This window comes from Phaseolus vulgaris, chromosome 10 (assembly GCF_000499845.2).
Source record: "Phaseolus vulgaris cultivar G19833 chromosome 10, P. vulgaris v2.0, whole genome shotgun sequence".
Taxonomy (NCBI): domain Eukaryota; kingdom Viridiplantae; phylum Streptophyta; class Magnoliopsida; order Fabales; family Fabaceae; genus Phaseolus; species Phaseolus vulgaris.
This window is the reverse complement of record NC_023750.2, coordinates 4,707,721-4,730,390: the sequence shown is the minus strand read 5'-3', so window position 1 is coordinate 4,730,390 and position 22,670 is coordinate 4,707,721. Positions and strand designations below refer to the sequence as shown.

Genomic DNA, 22,670 nt, shown 5'->3' with positions numbered 1-22,670 from the left:
GGTACCGGATTACATAATCCGGAAGTATGACTTTGGCAGGTTCCAAATCTGGTATGCACAGGAGTTATCTTACCCAGAACGCTTTACTTAGGCACCAGATTGTGTGATTCATTGATTCACCAGATTAACTATTGTGTAAATAATTATTTAAGGCAGAAGAATGAGAATGAGAACTTACCAGAGTATGAGAATGACTACCTCACCAACGGTGACAATGTCAACACCACCTACCACCGCTGCTACCTACCACCGTGCACCACCTCAACCACCTTCTCAAGCACCACCTCCAGCACCACTTCAAGGACCACCACCACTCGAGCTCGAGCGCTGCATCCCACCACACGAAGTAACTTCTTTTTTTTCACTTGCAGACAAACAACATTTTCATTTTTATCTTTTTACTAAAAGGATAATTTTGATATTTTAAAACTTTGTGGAGGAGCCCGAAAAAATCATGGAGGTGCAGGAAGAAGTTGTCAGGATGTAAAGAGGCTTAGGGTGTGCATGGAGCACGAATAAGTGGAACCAAAGAAGATATGAATAAGAGTTTAAGATGATATGGCCAATCAATGAAGTGAAGGGCACATGCTATAGCTTACTGCACTTAGTTACAAACTTGTACACGCTTGTTCTATTATAGAAATTTACCTTTGTTGTTAGTATGTTTTGTTTCATATTAAAATTAATAAAAATAATAAATAAATAAAATCTTAAAATGATAAATTTTCCATTTCAAATATTTTTTTAGAAAATGGTAGTTATTTCTTTTTAATAAATACATGCCCTAAAAACATGTTTTGGGCCTAGCCCACTCATCTCTAAATGTTTACTCTCCACACCTCCCCCTCACTCTGCCTCACCCATTTTTCTCACTCACGTGCCACACATCACCACACGTACGGAAAATGTACGAACACACTCCTGAGAAAATCCCACACAATCTCCGCTCAGAAAACGCAGCTTTTATTTCTTTGTACCTGTTACATCTGTGGGGCCCACTCTTCTTTTCTTATTCAACTCTGCATTGGAAAAATGAGCTTACGAAAAGTAAACAGCAAATTGCATACTCAGAGATTTCGTTTACATGTGGGTCACAAAAGGAGGTGGGGCCCACGGTTGTATGTGAATCGTTCAATTGAAATGGCTCTCCACCTTGTTCATTTTTTTAAAATTCTAATAACACCTTTTAATCAAAGTATAACCTAGAATTAATCAAACGTCTAATTTATATTAATTTTATTTTAATAAAAATATATTTTACTGGTAGGATGTGTTTGGGTTCGATACGAACACTTAAGTGCATGATCCTGACTCACCTAGTTTATAAAGGTTGAATGCTTAGCTTGATGCAAAATGGAGATAGCTCCAGTAACACGTCGGATGGTCGACCCAAATAGCTAGTAAGGTATTTTAATAAGATAGCTAAAATAAAAACAATTGAATGGATAACTAAATTAGCTAAAGTATAGATAGTTACTCTGAGATTCGATGAAAATAAATAGTTAGATGTAATGCTCTACCCACACCCCTAAAATAAAGGGATATATTAACAGAGTATCTTTATGTTTATTAACTCCTAAAAGGAGATCTACGAATGCTATAAAAGGGCATCAAGACCCTGAACAAAGGTAAGTTCAATCTTGTGATACTACACCCATACACATACACTGTCTTGAGATATTCATAGTTATATGCTCTCAGTGACTTAATCGTCGGAGTCTCGTCAATAGGTGAAACTCTCCTCACTGTGAATTATAAGCATTGCAAAGTGGCAAAAAAAAAGAAGAAGAAAAGTCAGCCCAAAGTCCGATCCAAGTCAGCCGGCAAGAACGTTTGGTGCCCACCGTAGGGTCTGGTAAAAATTGATCCCACCAACGCTCTACAGTCGAGACGTGAAGCACCAAGTAACCCGACGCGATGAGGAACACTAGGCAAGGGGCACAAATTCCTGAGGGGGACGAGGTCCCATCCTTGCAACAAATCATCGAGACCATGAGAGCTCTCCAGTAGGCAAATGAAGAATATCGGCAGAAACAAGAACAGATTCGGGAAGAAGCCCGAATCGAGCAAGAACGGCTACGAGAAGATGCTTGAGCCGACCAAGATCGCCTTTGGGAGGAAACACGACTTAATCAAGAACGTCTTATGGCGAAAATCGATGCCTCTTAGAGAACCATGGAAGAGCACGCACAAGCTAATGAGGAGTTACACAAAGTCAATAAGGAACTGCGGAGGAACATGCATTGTCATGGTCGACGCCTCATTCGAGCTCGTTCCCTAGACATATCCTTGAGAGATGACCCCAAACCATTCTCACATCAAATCATGGAAGAACTCATACCGCCTCACTATATCACGCCCAAGATCACTCCTTTCTCTGGCGTGGAAGATCCTAAGAGCCACTTAAAGGCGTTCAAGGCTTAGATGATGATCTCGGGTAGCTCAGATCCTATCCGATGCAAGATGCTCATGGGCATGTTTACAAGAACGACTCTACGATGGTTCAGTGGGATCCCAGGCGGCCATATCACCTTTTCCCCTCAATTCTCCACAATGTTTAAGGAGCAGTTATCGATTAATAGAGTTGACCCCCTACGGTTGCCCGATCCATTTGACATCAAACAAAGGGAAAGAGAGTTGCTCAAAGAATACCTAAATTGTTTCTATGCAATCTCGGTAAGACTTCAGACTCCGAACGAGGAAATGGTGGTTGCCGCTTTTGTTAAAGGGATGACGACGAACCCCTTTAGCGACTCGTTAATCCGAAACAGGACGGAATCGCTATCCGAAGTAGGGGAACGAGCTACAACTCATATTGAGGCAAAAGAAGTCGTACTAAGGAAAAACGACAGTTCACAATCAAACACAACCTAGGTATAAGGAGATTAGCCATGATCGCTCATCGAGGGGCGACGAAATGTCCACAAGTAAAAAAACCGACCAGAGGTACATTCATTATATTGCGAAGAAAGAAAAGTCGAAGAATCAAGCTAGAGAAGAGAGCCTAATCAGGCCAAAGTTCTAAGTATCCTACAAGGAACTCATACGCATGGCCGAGGTAGTGGATAAGCTAAACTTTCCACAAAAAGACAAATCGATTTTTGGGGTCACGAAAGGAGAGCTAGTGTGAATTTCACAGGGCGTGAGGGCACAATGTCGAACGATGTCCCTCCCTAGGCTATCAACTCTCGAAGCTAGTCAAAGAGGGGTTCTTGATGAAGTACCTTGAGGTCGGTCAAGAGGAACTAAAAGGGGAGGCCACACCCCAAGAGTTAAACCATGAAACTCCAATCCTTGGTGATCTGAATACCATTATGGGAGGTTTCTCTTGAGGTGGAAGCTCGGCGTCTAGCTGCAAACGCTATGCCAGAGTTGTGATGTCCCTAAATATAAAGAAATTTGGGCGGTCAGCTGAGTCCTCTCTTTGCTTCACAACATCTGACCTGGAGGACGTGTTCCCCCACGAAGATGATCCTGTAGTGATATCATTCATCACCGTAGGACGAAACGTGCAGAGGGTCCTCATCAACCAAGGAAACTTGGTTGATGTGATGTTTTGGGGAACATTCGTAAATTTGCAGATCTCCCCAGACCATTTAAGCCCATGTGATGGTTGCCTTGTCGGTTTCGCAGGCGAACAAGTGGAGGTGCGTAGGTATGTTGAGTTAAGGACAACGTTCTCTGATGAAAGCGCAACCAGAATGATCACGATAAAGTACATCGTTGTTAATACCCCTTCCGCGTATAACTTGCTTTTGGGACGACCTTCCCTGAATATGTTAGGTGCGGTGGCCTCTACCGCCCACATGAAGATGAAGTTGCCCTCTCCCGAAGGAAAAGTAATCACGGTGAGGGTAGACCAAAGGATGACACGAAGAAGTTATGAGAGAAAACTGAGAAATTGTAGGGGAACCTACACAATCACCACCCAATTGGGTGAATCAGGTTGGGTGGCCGAAGTTGACCCCTGTGACGAAAGACGACCTGGACCCGTTGGGGAAGTTCAGGAATTAGAGATAAACGGTAAAAGCTTCAAGCTCGGTGCCTCACATTGTAAGGAGTTGGAAGATAAAATCGTCGAAGTCATTTCAAAGAATATGAACGCTTTTACATGGTCGTCCACCGACATGTCTACGATTGACCTCGACTTTCTGTGTCATCGACTCATAATGGACGAGAAAGGTTAAACCCGTAGTTCAGAGGCGAAGGAAATTTAGCGAGGACAAACGCCTCGCCATGCGAGAGGAAACTAAAAAACTCCTCGTAGCTGGCCATATAAGGGAAATTCAATATCCCGAGTGGTTAGCAAACGTAGTCATGGTGAAAAAGACAAGTGGAAAATGGAGGATGTGCTTCGAATTCACGGATTTGAATAAAGCCTTTCCCAAAGAATCTTACCCCCTGCCGAGCATAGACTCTTTGGTTGATAGTGCCTTAGGTTGTGGTCTTTATGCTTTTTGGATGCCTTTTCGGAGTACAACCAGATTTGAATGCACCCAAAGGACGAGAGTAAGACGACTTTCATGGCCGAAGCTGCTAGTTATGGTTACAAGGTCATGCCTTTTGGATAGAAGAATGCGGGGGCAACATATCAGAGACTCATGGACTGGATCATGTTTCCAATGCTCGGTCGTAATGTCCAAGCATACGTGGACGACATGGTTGTCACCTCGGCAATGGCGGACGAGCATGTCTCCGACTTAGACGAGTTGTTCGCCACCATAGCAAGACACAACTTGAAGCTCAACCCTGACAAATGTGTTTTCGGTGTCTAGGCAGGGATGTTCCTTGGTTTCCTACTAACCGAAAGAGGAATAGAAGCAAACCTTGATAAATGTGCAGCGATCATGGAGATGAGAAGCCTAGGCAACGTTAAGGAGGTGCAACGATTAACTGGGCGCATGGTTGCCCTATCGTGTTTCTTATCACTAGTGGCGATAAGGGGTATTCTTATTTTCAATGCCTAAAGAAGAACGACCATTTCGTTTGGACCGACGAGTGTGAAGAGGCTTTTGGCAAGTTAAAGGAATACTTGGTTAATCCGCCCGTTCTCAGCAAACCTACTCTAGGAATTCCTATTCGCTTGTATTTTTCAGTGACCGACCAAGCCATAAGCTCAATTATCTTGCAAGAGGAAGGGAAGGCACACAAATCGATTTACTTTATACGTAAAGTGTTGCATGGTGCAGAGGTTCGATACCAAGCTATCGAAAAGGAAACTTTGACAATGGAGTTCACAGCTCGACAACTTTGCCACTATTTTCAAAGTTTCACCGTGGTGGTAATGATCGACCTACCCATTTGGAAGGTCCTCTCGAAATCTGATATTATAGGAAGGATGGTGCGATGGACCATAGAGTTATTTGAATTTGACATACATGAACCGCATGAACCATCAAGGGTTAGGTATATGCAAACTTCATGACAAAACTCTCACCCAAAGGCTTCGAACCTAATCTGAATGATTTTCTATGGATCCTTTTCATTGATGGATCTCCAACCTACAAGGAAGTGGGTCAACATCATCCTGGAGGGACTTAGATTCATGTTTAAGGCTCTTAAATCATTCAAAATCTAGTGTCTTTTCCCCCCTCTAAACCCATCATTAATTAATGTTGACGGTGACATTCTATAACTGTGACCATTGTTGCTGATAGATAGACGTGTGTTGAGCGGTTATGAGAAAAGTAGAGAATAAAGAAATGAGAAATTAGAATGGTTAGAATAGAGGGTGTGTGACCAGTTTCTTTTAACCATCATCAAAGGAGGGAGTAAATTAAAAACTGTTATTTTTTAAAATTTAAAATTGAAACTCCTTTTATAAACTCCTTTTTCTTTCTCTATTTTCATATTCAAAAGTGTTGTTTTTAAATTGTGAAGCAGAAGAAAATGGAAATGGAAGAAGAAGAAGCCCTCTCTGTTGGTACTCTCTCTTTAGCCCAATTCTCTCAATTTACTTTCTCTTATTTATTCATTTATTTATGTCTTTCATTCTAATAACAAAACCTTCATAGTTACCTTAAGCAACTATGAAGAATCAACCTTCATATTTATTTATTCATTTATTTATGTCTTTCGATTGCAATGAGTAATATTTACTTTTTTTAATATTATTTTTACCTTATTTATTTCTCCTTTCACATCATTTTCTTTATTTTTACTTATCAATATCAATAGCTTAATTCATCAAAATTCTTAAAAGCAATTATTAATATATTGATAGCAAAATTTTGTCCCATTTTTTTTCTCAAAATTAGTTTTATGCTTAATTTCTAAATATTCGTCATAAAAAAATTCACTAATTTTAATCAGAAGTATTTTATTTTAAAATAATTAAACACAAGAGATATTGTCTACTATCTTTATATTTAGGGTTGAAAAAGTGGGACGGTCGTGTAGGTTGGCCCACGGCAATGCGGGGTGAGCTACTTATTTCAACCCACTAACTCGTTTAGGTCCGTCCTACAAAATCCACAGTCTGCGTGGGTCAAGTGCGGGATGGAGCGAGTTAGTCCGCATAACCCGCATAACTTTAAAATGTAGAAATTTTTTTTGGACCTTTATATTTTCTTCATGTAGCCTCACATTTCACATTCTGAAAATTTTAACATCTTACTACGCATGTCTTGTAAAAATAATATTATAAAACTATTTACCTAATACATCTAAATAATAAAAATTTAAAATATTTATTTTAAAAAATAATTTAAAAAAAAAATATTTCTGATGCGGATTAACCTTTATGCAATGTAGACTACAAAAATAATCCACAGATTCTATGCGGGGCGGGTCAAGTGCGGGACGAACCAGAACCATCCCACATTGAAACCTCTACTTTTATATAAAAAAACCAACATCACTTATAATTTAAACCTTATTAAAAATAAAATAAAATAAAATAAATTTCTCTCTTACCCCCACTTAAATACACCTAGTAACAAGACAAATCATATGCTCAAGATCAAACTTTTTAGCTGAAAAAAAATATAACGAAAAGAAAAGAAAACCATTAAAAAACCATTAATAAGTTCTCCAACAAAAGATCAATTACACTTAGAAATAAAATTAGTAAATATTATATGGCAATAATCTAAAAATAACCTATTGATATTTTTTCTTTTGCAATGGTATCTTCCCATTGGTCTCTTGGAAAGTTCTAGGAAACTGAAAGTAAAATCAGAATAATGATAGCACCCTTTATCGTACAACAATTGATAATAAATTTAATTGAAGAACAACATTTTTTAGTTTACTTCTCCACGAAGTAGTCTTTAATCTTTCATCTTTAAGTAGACCAAGACTTGACCCATTATTCACCAAACCACTCTTCTTCCCTTCACATTCTCATCACACTTTGCTTCTTCTTGAGTGACCCTTTAGTTGTTTTGTGAAGTTAGAGGTACCCTTATTATGGAGGTCACCCCAAAGGAACACATTGAGAGGATTCGAAGGACCAAATTCTCCATTGGAGGGGAACTCAACCCTTTGCGTGAGGACTTGCATCATGCAACAAAGAACCTCTCTACTGAACTTTATGCCAAAGATGTTCACTTTCTCATGGAACTCATTCAAGTAAGTATCCCACTTACCATCTTTTTTCTGTTTCACTTTTGTTCTTATATCAATGCTATTTTGGTTTTTTCACAATCTAATAGTGCAAACTTAGCTTGTTTTAGATTTTTTTTTTCCCCTAGTAATGTTTTTGATAGCATACTTCATTGGGTGTTTGCATGTGTTTGGAATGAGAAAATGTATAGATAAGAGAGAAATTACTAATTGATATTCTAATACATTTGTAATTTGGAGTACTCATCTTTAGAAATAAGTATTTTTATACATTTTACTATCAAAGTATTTTACATTAATGTTTTAAAAGTTATGCATATTTTAACAGTTCATTAAATATTTAATAGTGTGTTCACTTGTTATACACTTGTTATACAAAAAGTTTATTCTTCTTTGTTTTTGATTCAAAATGACAATTTATTTAATTCATTTTTCTTATTATTTGATGGCTAAAAATATTCTTTGAAGGTGGTGGGGAATGGATTCTTTAATGGGCTGTTTTACATAAATTATCATCAAATTGTTTTGATATTTTTAATTGATCGAGATATGTATTTATTTCATCAAGGACAGAATATTATTGGTTTTCTTCCTATTTTAAGATCTCTTAATTTTTCTGAATTTATGTTTTTTTTAGTTGAAAAGTGAAAAGTTGAGATATTAAGAGAGTTGAACTTTTAGGAAAAAGTATTAAAAAATTGGTGTTTTTAAATTGAACTTTAAGAAGAATTTGGTTTTCTTTAAAAATATTTAAATAATAAAATATAAATTATTTTATGTAGATTTAATTTAATTAAAATTTTATAAATTATTTCTATAGTTCAATAATTATTTAAAAAAAACAAGTTCTTTATTATTATTGAAACTTTTTTTTATAAATTGTTTTGAAACATATTTTTTTTAAAATTTTGTTGGTACTATGTGATAAGTGTGATTAAAAAAGTTAATTTTTTTTTTTATATTTAAAAGAATTAATTAATTAATTTATATAATTGCATTTTAGAGTTAATATTATTTATTATTATATAAATAATTATATTTATTTGTATTATATTATAACTTTATTTTTATTATTATTAATAATATTGTTAAATATTTGATACAAGCAAAATAAGATAAAAATAATAATTATTAATTTATTTAATTTACATTTATTATCACTATTTTGAAAGTTTTGTTTTGATTAATATTATTATTTATATTTTATAAATTAATTTTAAATATTTTTTTTAATATTTATATCATTAATATTAATAATACTTATATATTTATATTATTCTATTCTATTATATAATTATATTATATTATTAAAATTAATTATATTATATACATAATAATTATGTACAATAATCGATAATCGATTATATCTAAATTTTATAAAATAATCTATGTCAAAATATATATATATATATATATATATAAATATATAGATATAAATTTTATAATATAATCAATTATGTTATAAAATTTATATATGATTATATATTATAAAACTACGTATTAAATTTTATAATAAAATTAATTATTTTTATTTTATTTTATTATTGTATATAATTTTTTTTATTTTATTAAAATATATTTAATATTTTTAATTATAAGTAAGTTTATATAAGTGTAGGTTTAGTTCTAGTTCTTCTTCCTTCTTCTATGTTTCTCTTCACCATTGTAAGGTAAAAAAAATACTCTTCTTTGTATTTATGTGTCTCTCACCGTATAGGGGTTAATCCAAATAGGGGTTAAAGTTTTTTATTAACATCTTTTCTAATTTTTTTAATTTTCTTCTCTATATATTTCTTAGCTATTACTAGTGACAACATGAAGTAATAATTGATTGATATAATTTAAGTGAGAATCAATATTTATATATCTTTAATATTTTCTTCTCTATTTTTTTATGATTTTAAGTGAAGAAACTATTATTTTATTATTTTCCATATTATTTTTTATTTCTTTTAATAACAATATAATTCCTACAATTTCTCTTTTAGAAGTTTTCATATTTTTTTTGCTGATTTTATTATATTTAATTATTCTTTTTCTAAATAATTTTATTCAACCCAAATAAAAGTAAGAAATAGTTTCTTGTACTAATTATGGTAAATTGTAGAATTTGTTTATTATTTCATTTGATGAAAACATCTAAAAAAATCATTTTCTATTTTCTTTATTTTCTTATTTAAGAAACTCTTTATTTAAAGCCCTTTCTTTTATTTCAAACGTTTTAATCATATTTAGTCTACTAAAAATCAGGTATTAATCATAATTCTTTAGGAATAGAAAAACTTAATATATCTAGTGAAGAATTTTATGGAGTTAAAATGTGTGTATTCAGAATGAGAATAAATAGATACTTCACATATAAGAAAGTAATTATCAATTGATACTCTAATATATTTATGATTTAAGCATTAAATATTTAATTGTTTAATAAAATAGAAAATGTGATAAAATATGGTCAAATAAAAAAAAACTTAATTATCCTTTTAGTGATACATTAAAGGTCAAAAATTAATTTTATCCCCATATTTTAAAAAGTTTAATGTGGTTCTAATTTTTTTTAAAAAAAGTTTAAAGTGGTCCTCACTTTTTTTAAACAATTATGTGTGGTGGTTTCAACTTTTTTTTAAAGGAAACGTGGTAATAACATAATTTAATTTAATAAAAAGAACCATCACAAATATTTTTAAAAAAATGGATTATTAACATTGAATTGACTTTTGATATTATTACAAGGACTAAAAGGATAATTAAAAAAAATTGAATGATAAAATTTACAAATAAGTATAATTGACTAGTAACACATACTATTAAATATAACTACCCTTTATCAGAAATTTAAGAGCTAATTACAGTGTGATAAAGTGTAAAAATTAAAAGGAATCTTACTTATTTGAGATTTTTAGCACTAAGGAATTGTTGGATATGAAACTTTTTAATGGTAAGTTATCAACTGAGTTCGTGTGTGATTTTGGTTAAAAGAATAAAAATTGAGCAAAAGTTGAGTAAAAGTGATTATCTCAATTATGTGGAAAGGTTGCAGCAGTGGAAAAAATTATACTGCATAAACCTTTCTATATATTTTGCAGTAGAAATTAATGAAATGTGAGGGAAAAAAGACATTTTGCTCTTGATAATTTCTAGCCTTCACTGATATTATTAACAAGAATAATGCAATGGTATCATTCAACTATAGTGACTAAGTAACTATCACAAATTTCTTGTCACATTCACAGAATGCAGAAGATAACAAGTATGTTGAAGGAGTGAATCCATCACTTGAGTTCGTCATAACTTCAAAAGATATCACAGCTACTTGTGCTCCAGCCACTTTACTAATCTTCAACAATGAAAAGGGTTTCTCTCCTGAAAACATTGAATCTATCTGCAGTGTTGGAAAGTCCACAAAGAAAGGCAACAGGAGTAGTGGTTACATCGGTGAAAAAGGTACATTATCACTCCCACATGTCTCAACAACATATTTTTGTGGTTTTGTTATAAGAATTAAACAATTTAATGGTATTTAGATGTTGATCAATTGTATTGGACAAACATACATACATATAACTAGCCTGAATCAATTCATTGTCTAGTAATTTGATTTTGTGAAGAGAATCTCTGTAACTGATATTACCAAAGAAAATATAACAAAGGCTTAATTTCACAATGCTTTAGCAAACCGAACTGTTTTTCTTATGCATAATTTTGTGTACTGCATTTCACTTCATCCATACATAACATTTAGCTAGAAAAATAACATATTTTCGTTTTTAGGACTTAATCTCGATGGATTTTTATAGTTTTTCTATTGTTTGTGGAACCGATTGTGCTTTTGTTTTAGGAACAACTTTTGAGTTAGCAAACAGGACTGTGTTTCTTATGCATAACATAGTTCTCAACATTTAAACATGTTATTCAGTAAAATGTTCTGTATTTTTTGAAAGGCCATGCTAATAAAAGTAGGATGACTCATATAAAACAAAAGGCTTTTAAATGAAGGACAAAAGAACAATGCGTTGAAGTAGGCATGTGAAACAAAAAGATGCAAATGTTTGACAGAAAATATCCTTTGGTTGAATTGCAGGAATTGGTTTTAAGAGTGTATTTTTGCTCACTGCTTATCCTTATATATTTAGCAACGGATATCAGATACGGTTCAGTGAGAAACCTTGTCAACACTGTGACATTGGGTATATAGTTCCTGAATGGGTTGAGGAGAAGCCAACCCTTGATGACATAAAGCAGATATATGGTGGTGCTGCTGGTTCTCTTCCAACTACAACACTTATCTTACCTCTAAAGCCAGACAAGGTCAATCCTGTGAAGCAGCAGCTCTCAAACATTCATCCAGAAGTTATGTTGTTCCTTTCTAAAATCAGACACCTGTCTGTAAGGGAAGATAATGAGGACTCCAAGCTGAATACTGTGAATGCTGTATCCATTTCGAGCGAGATTAACTTTTGCACCAGGAAAAACATGAATGCTGAATCCTACACACTTCATCTCTCTGCTGAGGAAAATGGTCATTCTGGAAAGGAATGCAGCTACTATATGTGGAAGCAAAAGTTTCCTGTTAGGTTGGAAAATGTGGTGGAAAGGAGAATGGATGTGGAGGAGTGGACTGTAACATTAGCCTTCCCAAATCAGGAGAGGCTTCATAGGGGAAGGAGCTTACCAGGAGTCTATGCATTTCTTCCTACAGAAATGGTAACAAATTTTCCCTTTATAATTCAAGCAGATTTTGTTCTGGCTTCATCAAGGGAGACAATTCTCTTGGACAATAAGTGGAATCAAGGGATACTAGAATGTGTTCCAACAGCTTTTATGGATGCATTCAGAACGCTCATCATAGGAAGATCAGATGAGGTTCCGATCTCCAGTTTGCCACCCATCTTTAGGTTCCTTCCCATTGATAGTTCTCCTTTTGAAAAGTTAAATCATGTGAGGGGGAAAATCAAAGAAAAAGTTCTTGGAGAAAACATCATTCCTATTGAGACGTACAAGGAGCAGAAGCACTTCTATAAGCCGTGTGAAGTTAGCAGGCTACTGCCAGAATTCTGGGACATTTTGGCTGAGGCTCGGGAAGAAAAAGTATACTTGCATAACCTGTCATCTCACAATGGAAGAAAAATCTTGAGTTCTTCATTTGATAGAAGTGAGTATGATCACATTCTCAGCTTTTTAGAGGTGCAACAAGTCAGCACTGATTGGTATGCTAAGTGCATCCAGAGTTCTAATCTTGTGGATGGAGCATCAGAAGTTATTTATCTGAAGCTTTTACTGTTTATTGCCACAAATTGGTCAAAATTCAAAAGCTCCAACGTGATGGACATTCCATTAATTAAGTATGTGGGTTCTGATGATAATCTGTCCCATTTCACTCTTAGTCAATGTAGTAACAGCCGTGGTGCCAAGCTAGTAGTCCTAGCAGATCCAAGTCAGTCTTGTCCTTGCTCTTGGATGATTGATTGGAACAGCGAATTTTCATGCCAAACCTCCAAATTCTTTATGCCGCAAGTCACACAGCATGCTATCTTACAGTCACCCCGCAGGCAGACATTGTTGGAATGGCTAGAAAATCAAGTTCGTGTCACTACTTTGACTGTGTACACTTTTGCACGACTCCTTTGTAGTTCAATAAATAATAACTCCAAGCTTGCCATTAAATATGTCCATTTCTTATATCACTCTCTATCGAAGAGATACTTATCAAGTAGTGAGGTTAAAGGTTTGTGTAGTTCCATGCCACTTGTGGACAACTATGGACATGTGACTGCATGCAGAAAAGGGGTTCTTGTGCCTGCAAATGTGAGCAAATGGGCAGACTTGATTGTATCAAATCCATGGAGAAGGGAGGATTATGTTGAGCTGGGAAAGGAGTACTTGCAACCATTGGATTGTGCAGGCCAATATACAGGGCATGGGAAGCTCATAGAATTCCTGGTAAATCATGTTGATGCTTCTGATATACCTAATATATATCCTCCAAATGCTGGGTTTTCTGCTGTAGAAACACCACTTACCAAAGAAAATGCCCTTTTGCTTTTGAATTGGATTCGAAAGCTGAAGTCTAGGGGTGTGAATCTGCCAGAGAGGTTCTTGAAATGCATAAAGGAAGGAAGCTGGCTTAAAGTTACAGTCAATGAATGGAGACCACCATCAAAGTCATTCTTAATTGGCTCATCATTAGGAAGAATTTTGCAAAGTGGTTCTGTTCTTGTTGACATTCCACTGATTGATGAGGGCTTCTATGGGAATCAAATATCAGAGTACAAGGATGAGTTGAAAACAATTGGGGTGATGTTCAGTTGTGAGGATGCATGTGGATTCATTGGGAGAGAGCTAATGTCGCGTGCAAGTTCTTTAACTTTAACCAGGAATCATATTCTTTTGATGCTTGACTTCATCCAATATCTGAGGCAAAAGTATCTTCCCTTAGACCAGTTCGTCAACAGCATCAGAGAGGAAAGTTGGCTACGGACATCTCATGGTCTAAGGTCTCCGGTAGGATCTGTATTGTATGATTCAGGATGGCTAGTTGCATCTCAAATTAGTTCCATCCCTTTCATTGATAAGGCTTATTTTGGTGAGGACATATACAAATTTAAAGAGGTGCTTGAGTTGTTGGGTGTGGTAGTTGGTTTTAGTAAAAACTATCAAGTTGTCATTGACCACTTAAAATCACCCTCAGATTTGGCCAATTTGACAGCTGAGGCTGTTCTTTTGATAATGGAATGTATACAATTCTCGCGTTCTTCTAGTAAACTCATAAGTTTACTCAAGAAGGTACCATGCTTCTTGAAGACAAAGACGGGTTTCAAAACTCCTGGTGAATGTTTCTTGCATGATCCTCTATGGGGCTGCATTTTGGAGGTATTCAATGGTCTTCCTATAATAGATCATCAATTCTATGGAGAGAAAATTTTCACTTACAAGGATGAACTGAAGCAAATAGGTGTGGTGGTTGACTTTGAGCAGGCTATCGAAAAGTTTGCTGATCTCTTCAAACAGAAGGCATCACAATCTTCCTTTAGCCAACATCATGTCAAGTCATTTCTTTCATGCTGCAGGCTGTTGAAGGGAGCTGAATACAAATTCCCTTCAAAATTTTCTAGAATAATACATACTGAGAAGTGGTTGCAAACAAGGGTTGGTGGTTATAGGCGTCCAGGGAAATGCATTTTATATGGTCCAGAGTGGAAAGCTATCTCTTCAATAGCTCGTCTCCCTTTCATTGATGACAGTGACAAATGCTATGGTGAGGGAATACATGAATACAAGGAAGAGCTGAAGAGCATTGGTGTTGTTACTGATGTAAAAGAAGGGTGCAAGTTTGTGCCTCAATGTTTGAATTTTCCATCAGATCCCTCAACCATTACTCCTGAAAGTGTTTTTTCCTTGCTGGAATGCATCCGTGTTCAAATAAAAGGGGGTGTTGTCACCATTGAAGATGACTTCAAGAAAAAATTGTCTAAAAATTGGTTGAAGACACATGCTGGATATAGGTCTCCAGATAAGTGTTTGTTATTTGATTCCAAGTGGAATAAGTACCTCAAGCCAACAGATGGGCCTTTCATTGATGAGAAGTTCTATGGACCTGAAATTGCATCTTACAAGAAAGAACTCAATGCAATTGGAGTTACCATTGACGTTGAGAAAGGGTGCCTTTTGCTTTCTAATCACCTTGACTTTCTCTCTGATTATGACAACATTGTGAAAATATATGGGTACATCCTTTTTCTCTCAAGAAGTTTATTCCTTTTTTCTCCATTTATTTCAAAATTTTAAGCTTATGATCATATCTATGATTCATTCTGTCTGATTATCACAACCTTGTGCATGTGTATAGGTACTTAAGTGAACACAAGTGGAAATTTGAGGATAAAGCTGCCAGAAAGATTTGGATTTCAGAAAGTGCAGAGTGGGTCAATTCTGAACAATGTGTCATACATGACCAGGATAAGCTTTTTGGTTCAGAATTTTATGTATTGGAAGATTTGTATGATGAGAATATTCTTCCATTTTTCTCCTTTGCCTTGCAAGTCCAGAACAGGCCCTCCCTTGATGATTATATCAATATTTGGAATGATTGGGAGAGTTCAGTGGAACAGTTGTCACATGACCAGTGTTCTAAGTTCTGGAGTTTTATGTTGAAGCATTTGACCTCAAGATCTGAGAAGAAACTTACTGATTCCTTGGTGAAACTACCTGCATTATCTGGCAACAATGAAATATTTTTGTTAGATAAGAATGATGTTTTCATTCCTGATAACCTTCATCTGAAGAAACTTTTTGAACACGAGAAAGTCTTTGTCTGGTATCCTCAGAACTTGGCACCATTGACCAGGTGTGAGTTGTTTGACATATACAGAAAAATTGGTGCTCGAAATATCTCTGAATCTGTATGCATGGAAGAGTCATCCTTGATCAAAGGTGTTGAACTCAAACAGGTTGATCCTGGTAACATTTGTAATGTAAAGGTGTTGGCTAAGCTTATTCTTGGTTTCCTTTCAAGTTCTAGCCTAAAAATGGAACCAAACAAGAGGCATGAAGCTGTTCAAGATCTGCTCAACTTGAGTTTCTTTGAGACAGAGGGTCCAGTCACTGCAAGTTACAATTTGAAGCTATCATCAGGGGAAATCATTACCAGAAAGACAAATAGATTGGTAAGGTGGCAAACACAAAGTTCCAAGTTTTTCACCCAAATGAACTGGCAAAGTGAAGATGCAAGTTTGATCAAATATGCTACATATTTCTCGGAAGCCATATCAGAGGGTGTTTTGCGCGAGAATCATGATCAATATCCTGAACTTTCTGAGCTCATCAGATTGGCTTTTCTTCTGAAATTCAACAGTGGGGAAATTGACTTTCTTATGGAGTCAAACAACTTGCACTGTGAGGATGAGGACTTCCTCAGTTCTTCCTTCCCATCAAACTAAGCTTCTCCATAGTTTGAAATGTTTTAATTGAGGTTTGTTTGTTGCTACATACTATGCATCATAAACTATGTTTGACTCTTTTTACCTTGTCTTAGTAGTGTGACTACCTAATGACCAAAAGTAAAGTTTGGTATTTGCTGTTAATATTTGAAGAAATTTTAGTTACTCAATTTCATGATCAATGCTTTGTTTTTATTGTATGGCTTAGTATTTGTGTACATATTCTCATGCTATGTCTGTACTTTTCTTTGATGAACATTGACAATAGTCATGATCCATGTTGAATTCTGTTGTTTCATATACCAAAATCAGAGTTCTGAAGTTTGGTGGAATTTTCTTTACCACACTAAAATTTCTATGGCAAAGTGTTTCCCAAGAGACATATTTTCAAATATGCAAAACTTCTTGTTCCTGTTCAGCAATTTACTTTGAAAGCTATAACATATTAGCATTTCACAACCATTTGTAAGCTACAAAAAACTGGTGCTCACTTGCTATCTTCTTCTCATTTGGAAACAGAAAGCTCACACTTTGATTGATGGAAGAAGGTGAAAAAACGAATGTTTTCATAAACTAAAATCAACATTTTAGCATTTGAATAAATAAAATGAAAGAGGTTTAGCACTTGGATAAAAAATTCTTGGCTTTCCAGTGTTTTTTTTCCCCTTAAAGTGAGGCAGCTTGCTTGAATGAAAATCATTTTCCTTTCCCGAAAAGAGAAAAAACAAAGAAAAATGTAAAATAACAATAGAAGTAATAGAAAATAAATTTGAACCAAAAAACAAAATAAGTGCTTAAATATAAGCTATTAATAGGATAAAAATATAGCACTATTCAACATTTATCATTCTACAATCAGATTGCAAAAAGTCAAATGGTTTGTCTTATAAGCATTTAAAAATCCTTGCTTTTAGTTTTCCTTGCCTAATTGATGTGATTAGGATTAAAGAGAAATATAATGAAAAAAGAGAAATGGACTACCAGACTTAAGAATCAAGAGAAGAACAAAAAGAAATTTCAAGGGAGATTTACCACAAAAAGTGGAAGAACAAATGTGAATTTTAAAGATTATGGAATATTCTAAGCGCATCAAAGAATATTCTATAATGTCATAAATTATATGTACAAGGATAAATTACTTTTAACGTCAATGCATGTGATAGTTGTAACTATTTTCACATGTCACTTTTAAGCACATGTGACGGTTGTAACTACTTCTATGTGTCACTTTTAAGTACATGTAATGGTTGTAACTACCTCCATGTGTCACTTTCAAGCACATGTGATGGTTGTAACTACCTTCACATGTTACTTTTAAGTGCATGCGATTGTTGTAACTACTTTTGAAATCTTGGAAGTCTAAGGGAGTAGAGTAGACACATGAAGTGTTTCTAACTTCAACATGTCACTTTCAAAGTCATGTGTTACGTTGTAACTACTTGCACATGTCACTTTCAAGTGTTTGTGAAGGTTGTAACTACTTCATATGTTTCTCCCTTTTTCTCTCCCTTTTTCTAAAATCATTATTTCCTTTACTATCGATCCATCTCCATTTTAAAAGGACTTTCCTTGACCACAAATTTCTTATTTAACTCCTTCAAACTTAGAGAATCCTAAACTTTTCATGAGATTTTCTTTTTATCATACTGAACTAGCAGTTTCTTCTTGCAACCTTACATTTTTCTTCTTGTATCCCACAATGTTGTGCAAAGACAAAATCATCCCTATATAAGAAACTGTACATTTATTTTTTTGTATTATGGATTACAAAATCCGGTAAAATTTCGGATTGGTGCCTTCAGTAACTATTAAGGAAATAATAATTATAAAATTATATGCAATATTTGACGATATTGTACCCAATTATATGCAATTAATTTAATAATTATAGAATCTCATGATTAGTATCTGTACTGGGCCGAGAGATTGGACCGAAAGCAAGGCGTATTAAGCCGACCGAAAGCAAGGCGTATTAAGCCGACCGAATGCAAGGTGTACTATGCCGACCGAAAGCAAGGTGTACTATGCCGACCGAAAGCAAGGTGTACTAAGCTGAGAAAGTAAACTAAATAACGAAAGAAATAAAATAAAATGGAAATTATTATTAAGCAGAAGCCCATGAAACTGGGCCCAAATATGTAGGTATGTGTAGTAAATGTTTAATACAAAAAGAAAAGGCCCAAATAACTTCTGGGCCCAATAAAAGAGTAGTATAAATAGAGGGTCATCCTGAGAGGTAAGGGTTGTTGAATTCATTTTAATATCCTGTAAAACTGAATCTAACTTTGGCATCGGAGCACCTTTCAGGTATGCACACTCATCTGTGAGAGGAAGCCGAGACCGAAAACCGAAAGATCTAATGGAGTAAATTAAAGTTGACCGGGAAGTGTCAGTCAAGCAATTCAATAAAACGTGAAAGATTTCCGAACCAAATACAAACCAAGAACAAGTAAGCCGAAAGATCACACCGAGAAGGGAGTCCGGAAGCGAAGGCCGAAAGGTCAACGGGTGGAAGGCGAAGATAGTTTGTTTCTAGGTCCTTGTAAGAACATTTTGGCGCCCACCGTGGGGCCGAGAAACAAAATGAGCGAAAGAGGAGAACATTCTAGAGAACAAGAAGATTGTCAGAACGCCACGACTATGGCCATGTTAATGCAATTGCAGGAGGAACTTGAGACACTGAAGAAGAGTAATGAAGAGGAGTTGAGCATGTTGAGAGCTGAGAATGCTTACATGAGACAAAGATTGAATGGAGAAACAGCATTAAATACTTCCCCGAGAAACTTTGTTAATGAAAGAGAGAACAAGGAAGAGAGTTTCGGGGTTACACAAAGGAAGATACCTGAGACGTCCGGTGTCGCTGTGGAAACGCCAGTCAGAAGACACCCGTTTTCTGAGACTATAATAGAGACCCCATTACCTGACAATTGGAAGAGTCTAACAATAGAGAAGTATGATGGGAGCACAGATCCAGATGAACATGTTGCAATATACACAACTCAAATAAGTCTGTACACGTGGAATGACGCCATTCTATGTAGGGTTTTCCCAACTACCTTGAAAGGAGCGGCTCTGAGCTGGTTTACCCGGCTACCACCCTTATCTGTTGATTGTTTTGACACTTTGATAGAAAAGTTTGGAGCTCAATTCGCTACAAGTAGACCACATCACTTAACATCTATAGCTCTCGTAAACATAAGACAAGAACAGAATGAGTCACTGCGAGCTTTTATGGAACGCTTTGGAAGGATGGCTTTAAGTATTAGAAACCTCAGTCCGGAAGTCTCTATGCATCATATGATAACTGCCTTGAGACCGGGACCATTTGCCGATAGCTTATGCAAAAAACCAGCCGTAAGCCTTGATGAATTAAGACGGCGCGCAGCAAAGTTCATGCAGATGGAGGAGTTAAGGGACTTTAGGAATCAGGCAAGGATGGACGTGAAGAACGAGAAGAAAACAAATGAAAGAGAGGCAGGATATCAAAGCAGACGTTTCAGAGAGGAACCCCGTGGCCGAAAGTTTCAGCAATACACACCATTGAGCACAACTCGGACCCGAATACTTCAAGTAATACCGCCACCAAGGAAAGCACGAACCCCAGATCGAGCTGACCATAGCAAACGTTGCCAGTACCATAAAAATCATGGCCATCACACTGAAGAATGCATAGCGCTGAAAGACCGAATTGAAGAGTTGATTCAGACAGGGCAATTAAAACGCTTTGTTAGAGTCGGAAGAATGAAGGCTAGTCAAAGTCCAGAACAAGATGTCAGGGGTAGAGGAGAAAAATTTGGAAGAACGACTGATATACAAAACGATCGAAAGGAGAGAAGAGGAGGAAGAGACGAAAAAAGAGATCTAAGAAGTGGAGGAAGCCACCCCCATTCTCAAGAGAGAAGGAGCCAACAACGCAGTTTGGGAAGGCCAGTCAGGGGGTTCATTAATACCATCTCTGGAGGTTTTCCGGAAAAGGAAACATATAATACGATAGGAAAGAAATATTTGAGAGGTGCCATGACCGTGAATTATGTTTTCAAAAGAAGAAGTTTGCCACCTATGTTATTTACTGATGAAGATTTTCAAGATATTGATCCTGATCAACGAGACCCAATGGTGATAACAATTGAAATTGCCAGGTACGCGGTAATGAAAACTCTAGTAGATCAAGGGAGCCCAGTCGATATTCTGTTCTGGGAAACCTTCAAAAAATTACATTTGAAAGAACAAGACATGGTTCTTTTGAAGGAGCAAATAATTGGGTTTTCAGGTGAAAAGGTTGACACCAAAGGATATATTGATTTGCCGACAACTTTTGGTAGAGGAAATGCAACGAAAACAATTACAATCAGATACCTGGTGGTAGATACTCGTACTTCCTATAATGCCTTGTTAGGAAGATCTTTGTTGAATAAGTTGGGAGCTATAGTGTCGACGCCACATTTGGCAATGAAATTTCCAACTGAACGGGGAGACATAGCAACCATATATGTCGATCAAAAAGCAGCGAAAGAGTGTTATGCGACCGGATTGAAGATGGTCCAAGAGCCGAGAGTGGCGACCGGAAGTATGGAAGCAAGAAACATGGTTGCAATGGTGGACTTGGATCCCAGAATGAATGATGACGAAAGGATAGAGCCAAGAGAAGAAATTACATCGGTTCAATTAGGCGAAGATGAAACGCAATGTACATATGTTGGGGGTAGTATGCCCGAAGAAATGATTGATGACTTAGTGGCAGTAATAAGAATGAACAAAGATTTGTTCGCCTGGAAGGCATCAGACATACCGGGAATTGATCATAACATCATTTCTCACAAATTATCTGTTTGCCGAGAAGCAAGACCGATAGCTCAAAAACGAAGGAAGTTGGGAGAGGAAAGATGAAAAGCTGCTCTTGAAGAAACTGAAAAATTGTTACAGGCGGGTTTCATTAAAGAAATCCAATACACGACTTGGTTAGCAAATGTAGTTCTCGTCAAGAAGGCAAACGGAAAGTGACGAATGTGTACTGATTATACAGATTTGAACAAGGCATGTCCGAAAGATTCATATCCTTTGCCGAGTATTGACAGGTTGGTTGATGGGGCATCTGGTCAGGCCATGATGAGTTTCTTGGATGCTTATTCCGGTTACAATCAAATACAAATGTATAAACCTGACATCTCGAAGACTGCATTCACTACCGATATGGCAAACTATTGCTATCAGGTCATGCCTTTCGGTTTAAAAAATGCCGGAGCAACATATCAAAGATTGATGGATATGGTGTTTAAAAAACAAATTGGAAAGAATATGGAAGTGTATGTGGATGATATGATTGTCAAGTCTCATGCGGTAGATAACCATGTGAAAGATCTTGAAGAAATATTTGCACAGATAAGGAAGTATAACTTGCGATTGAATCCGGAAAAATGCGTTTTTGGAGTCAAAGGTGGGAAGTTTCTCGGCTTCATGTTGACTAACAGAGGAATTGAGGCAAATCCAGATAAATGTGAAGCAATAATGAATATGAGGAATCCGATAAATTTGAAAGAAGTTCAGAGGTTAATAGGAAGGTTAAATGCATTGGCAAGGTTTTTGCCAATACTTGCCGAGAAGTCCAAACCGATAGTGAAGTTGTTGAGGAAGGCCGAAACGTTCACGTGGAATGAACAATGCGAGCAGGCTTTTGCAGCGATTAAAGAGACGGTAGCCAAACCTCCCATCCTGGTCAAACCTATGTCAACTCTGCCTATCATTGTCTACCTTGCCACTTCTCACGAAGCTATAGGAGCAGCCTTGATACAAGAAAATCCAGAACAAAAGCCTATATACTTTGTGAGCAGAGTTCTCCAAAGCGCCGAAACCAGATACCAACGGGTTGAAAAAATCGCCTTAACACTTGTATACACAGCAAGGCGACTCCGGCCATACTTTCAGAATCATCAGGTTATTGTCAGAACCGACTGCCCGATAGCCAAAGTATTAAGGAAACCTGAACTTGCGGGAAGAATGGTAGCGTGGTCAGTAGAGTTGTCAGAATTTGGAATCAAATATGAGCCACGAGGAGCAATCAAAGCACAAGCATTAGCAGACTTTATTATCCAAATGCCGACAACGGAAGCCGACCATGAAGCGTGGATTGTATTTGTTGACGGATCATCCAGCAAGAAAGGGAGTGGGGCA

At 36.1% G+C, this 22,670-nt stretch overlaps 2 protein-coding genes across 2 annotated transcripts; both read left to right on the top strand.

Moving 5' to 3' along the window:
• The first annotated feature begins 7,225 nt into the window (after positions 1-7,225).
• On the top strand, positions 7,226-16,702 carry LOC137818741 (uncharacterized). The gene is made up of 4 exons (XM_068622322.1): positions 7,226-7,572; positions 10,800-11,010; positions 11,648-15,290; positions 15,413-16,702. The coding sequence occupies exons 1-4, from the start codon at positions 7,411-7,413 to the stop codon at positions 16,500-16,502; spliced, it is 5,106 nt and encodes a 1,701-aa protein (XP_068478423.1). The 5' UTR covers positions 7,226-7,410; the 3' UTR covers positions 16,503-16,702.
• Positions 16,703-19,142: 2,440 nt separating this feature from the next.
• LOC137819232 (uncharacterized) lies at positions 19,143-21,389 on the top strand. The gene has a single exon (XM_068623017.1). The coding sequence runs from the start codon at positions 19,143-19,145 to the stop codon at positions 21,387-21,389; it is 2,247 nt and encodes a 748-aa protein (XP_068479118.1).
• The last annotated feature ends 1,281 nt before the right edge of the window (positions 21,390-22,670 follow it).

Excerpts from the sequence above, each read along its gene's own strand:
- LOC137818741 (XM_068622322.1), top strand. The coding sequence starts at position 7,411 with ATGGAGGTCACCCCAAAGGAACACATTGAGAGGATTCGAAGGACCAAA. Across the intron at positions 7,573-10,799 it reads TTCTCATGGAACTCATTCAA|AATGCAGAAGATAACAAGTA; the intron begins GTAAGTATCCCA and ends TCACATTCACAG. Across the intron at positions 15,291-15,412 it reads AACATTGTGAAAATATATGG|GTACTTAAGTGAACACAAGT; the intron begins GTACATCCTTTT and ends GCATGTGTATAG.
- LOC137819232 (XM_068623017.1), top strand. The coding sequence starts at position 19,143 with ATGGCCATGTTAATGCAATTGCAGGAGGAACTTGAGACACTGAAGAAG.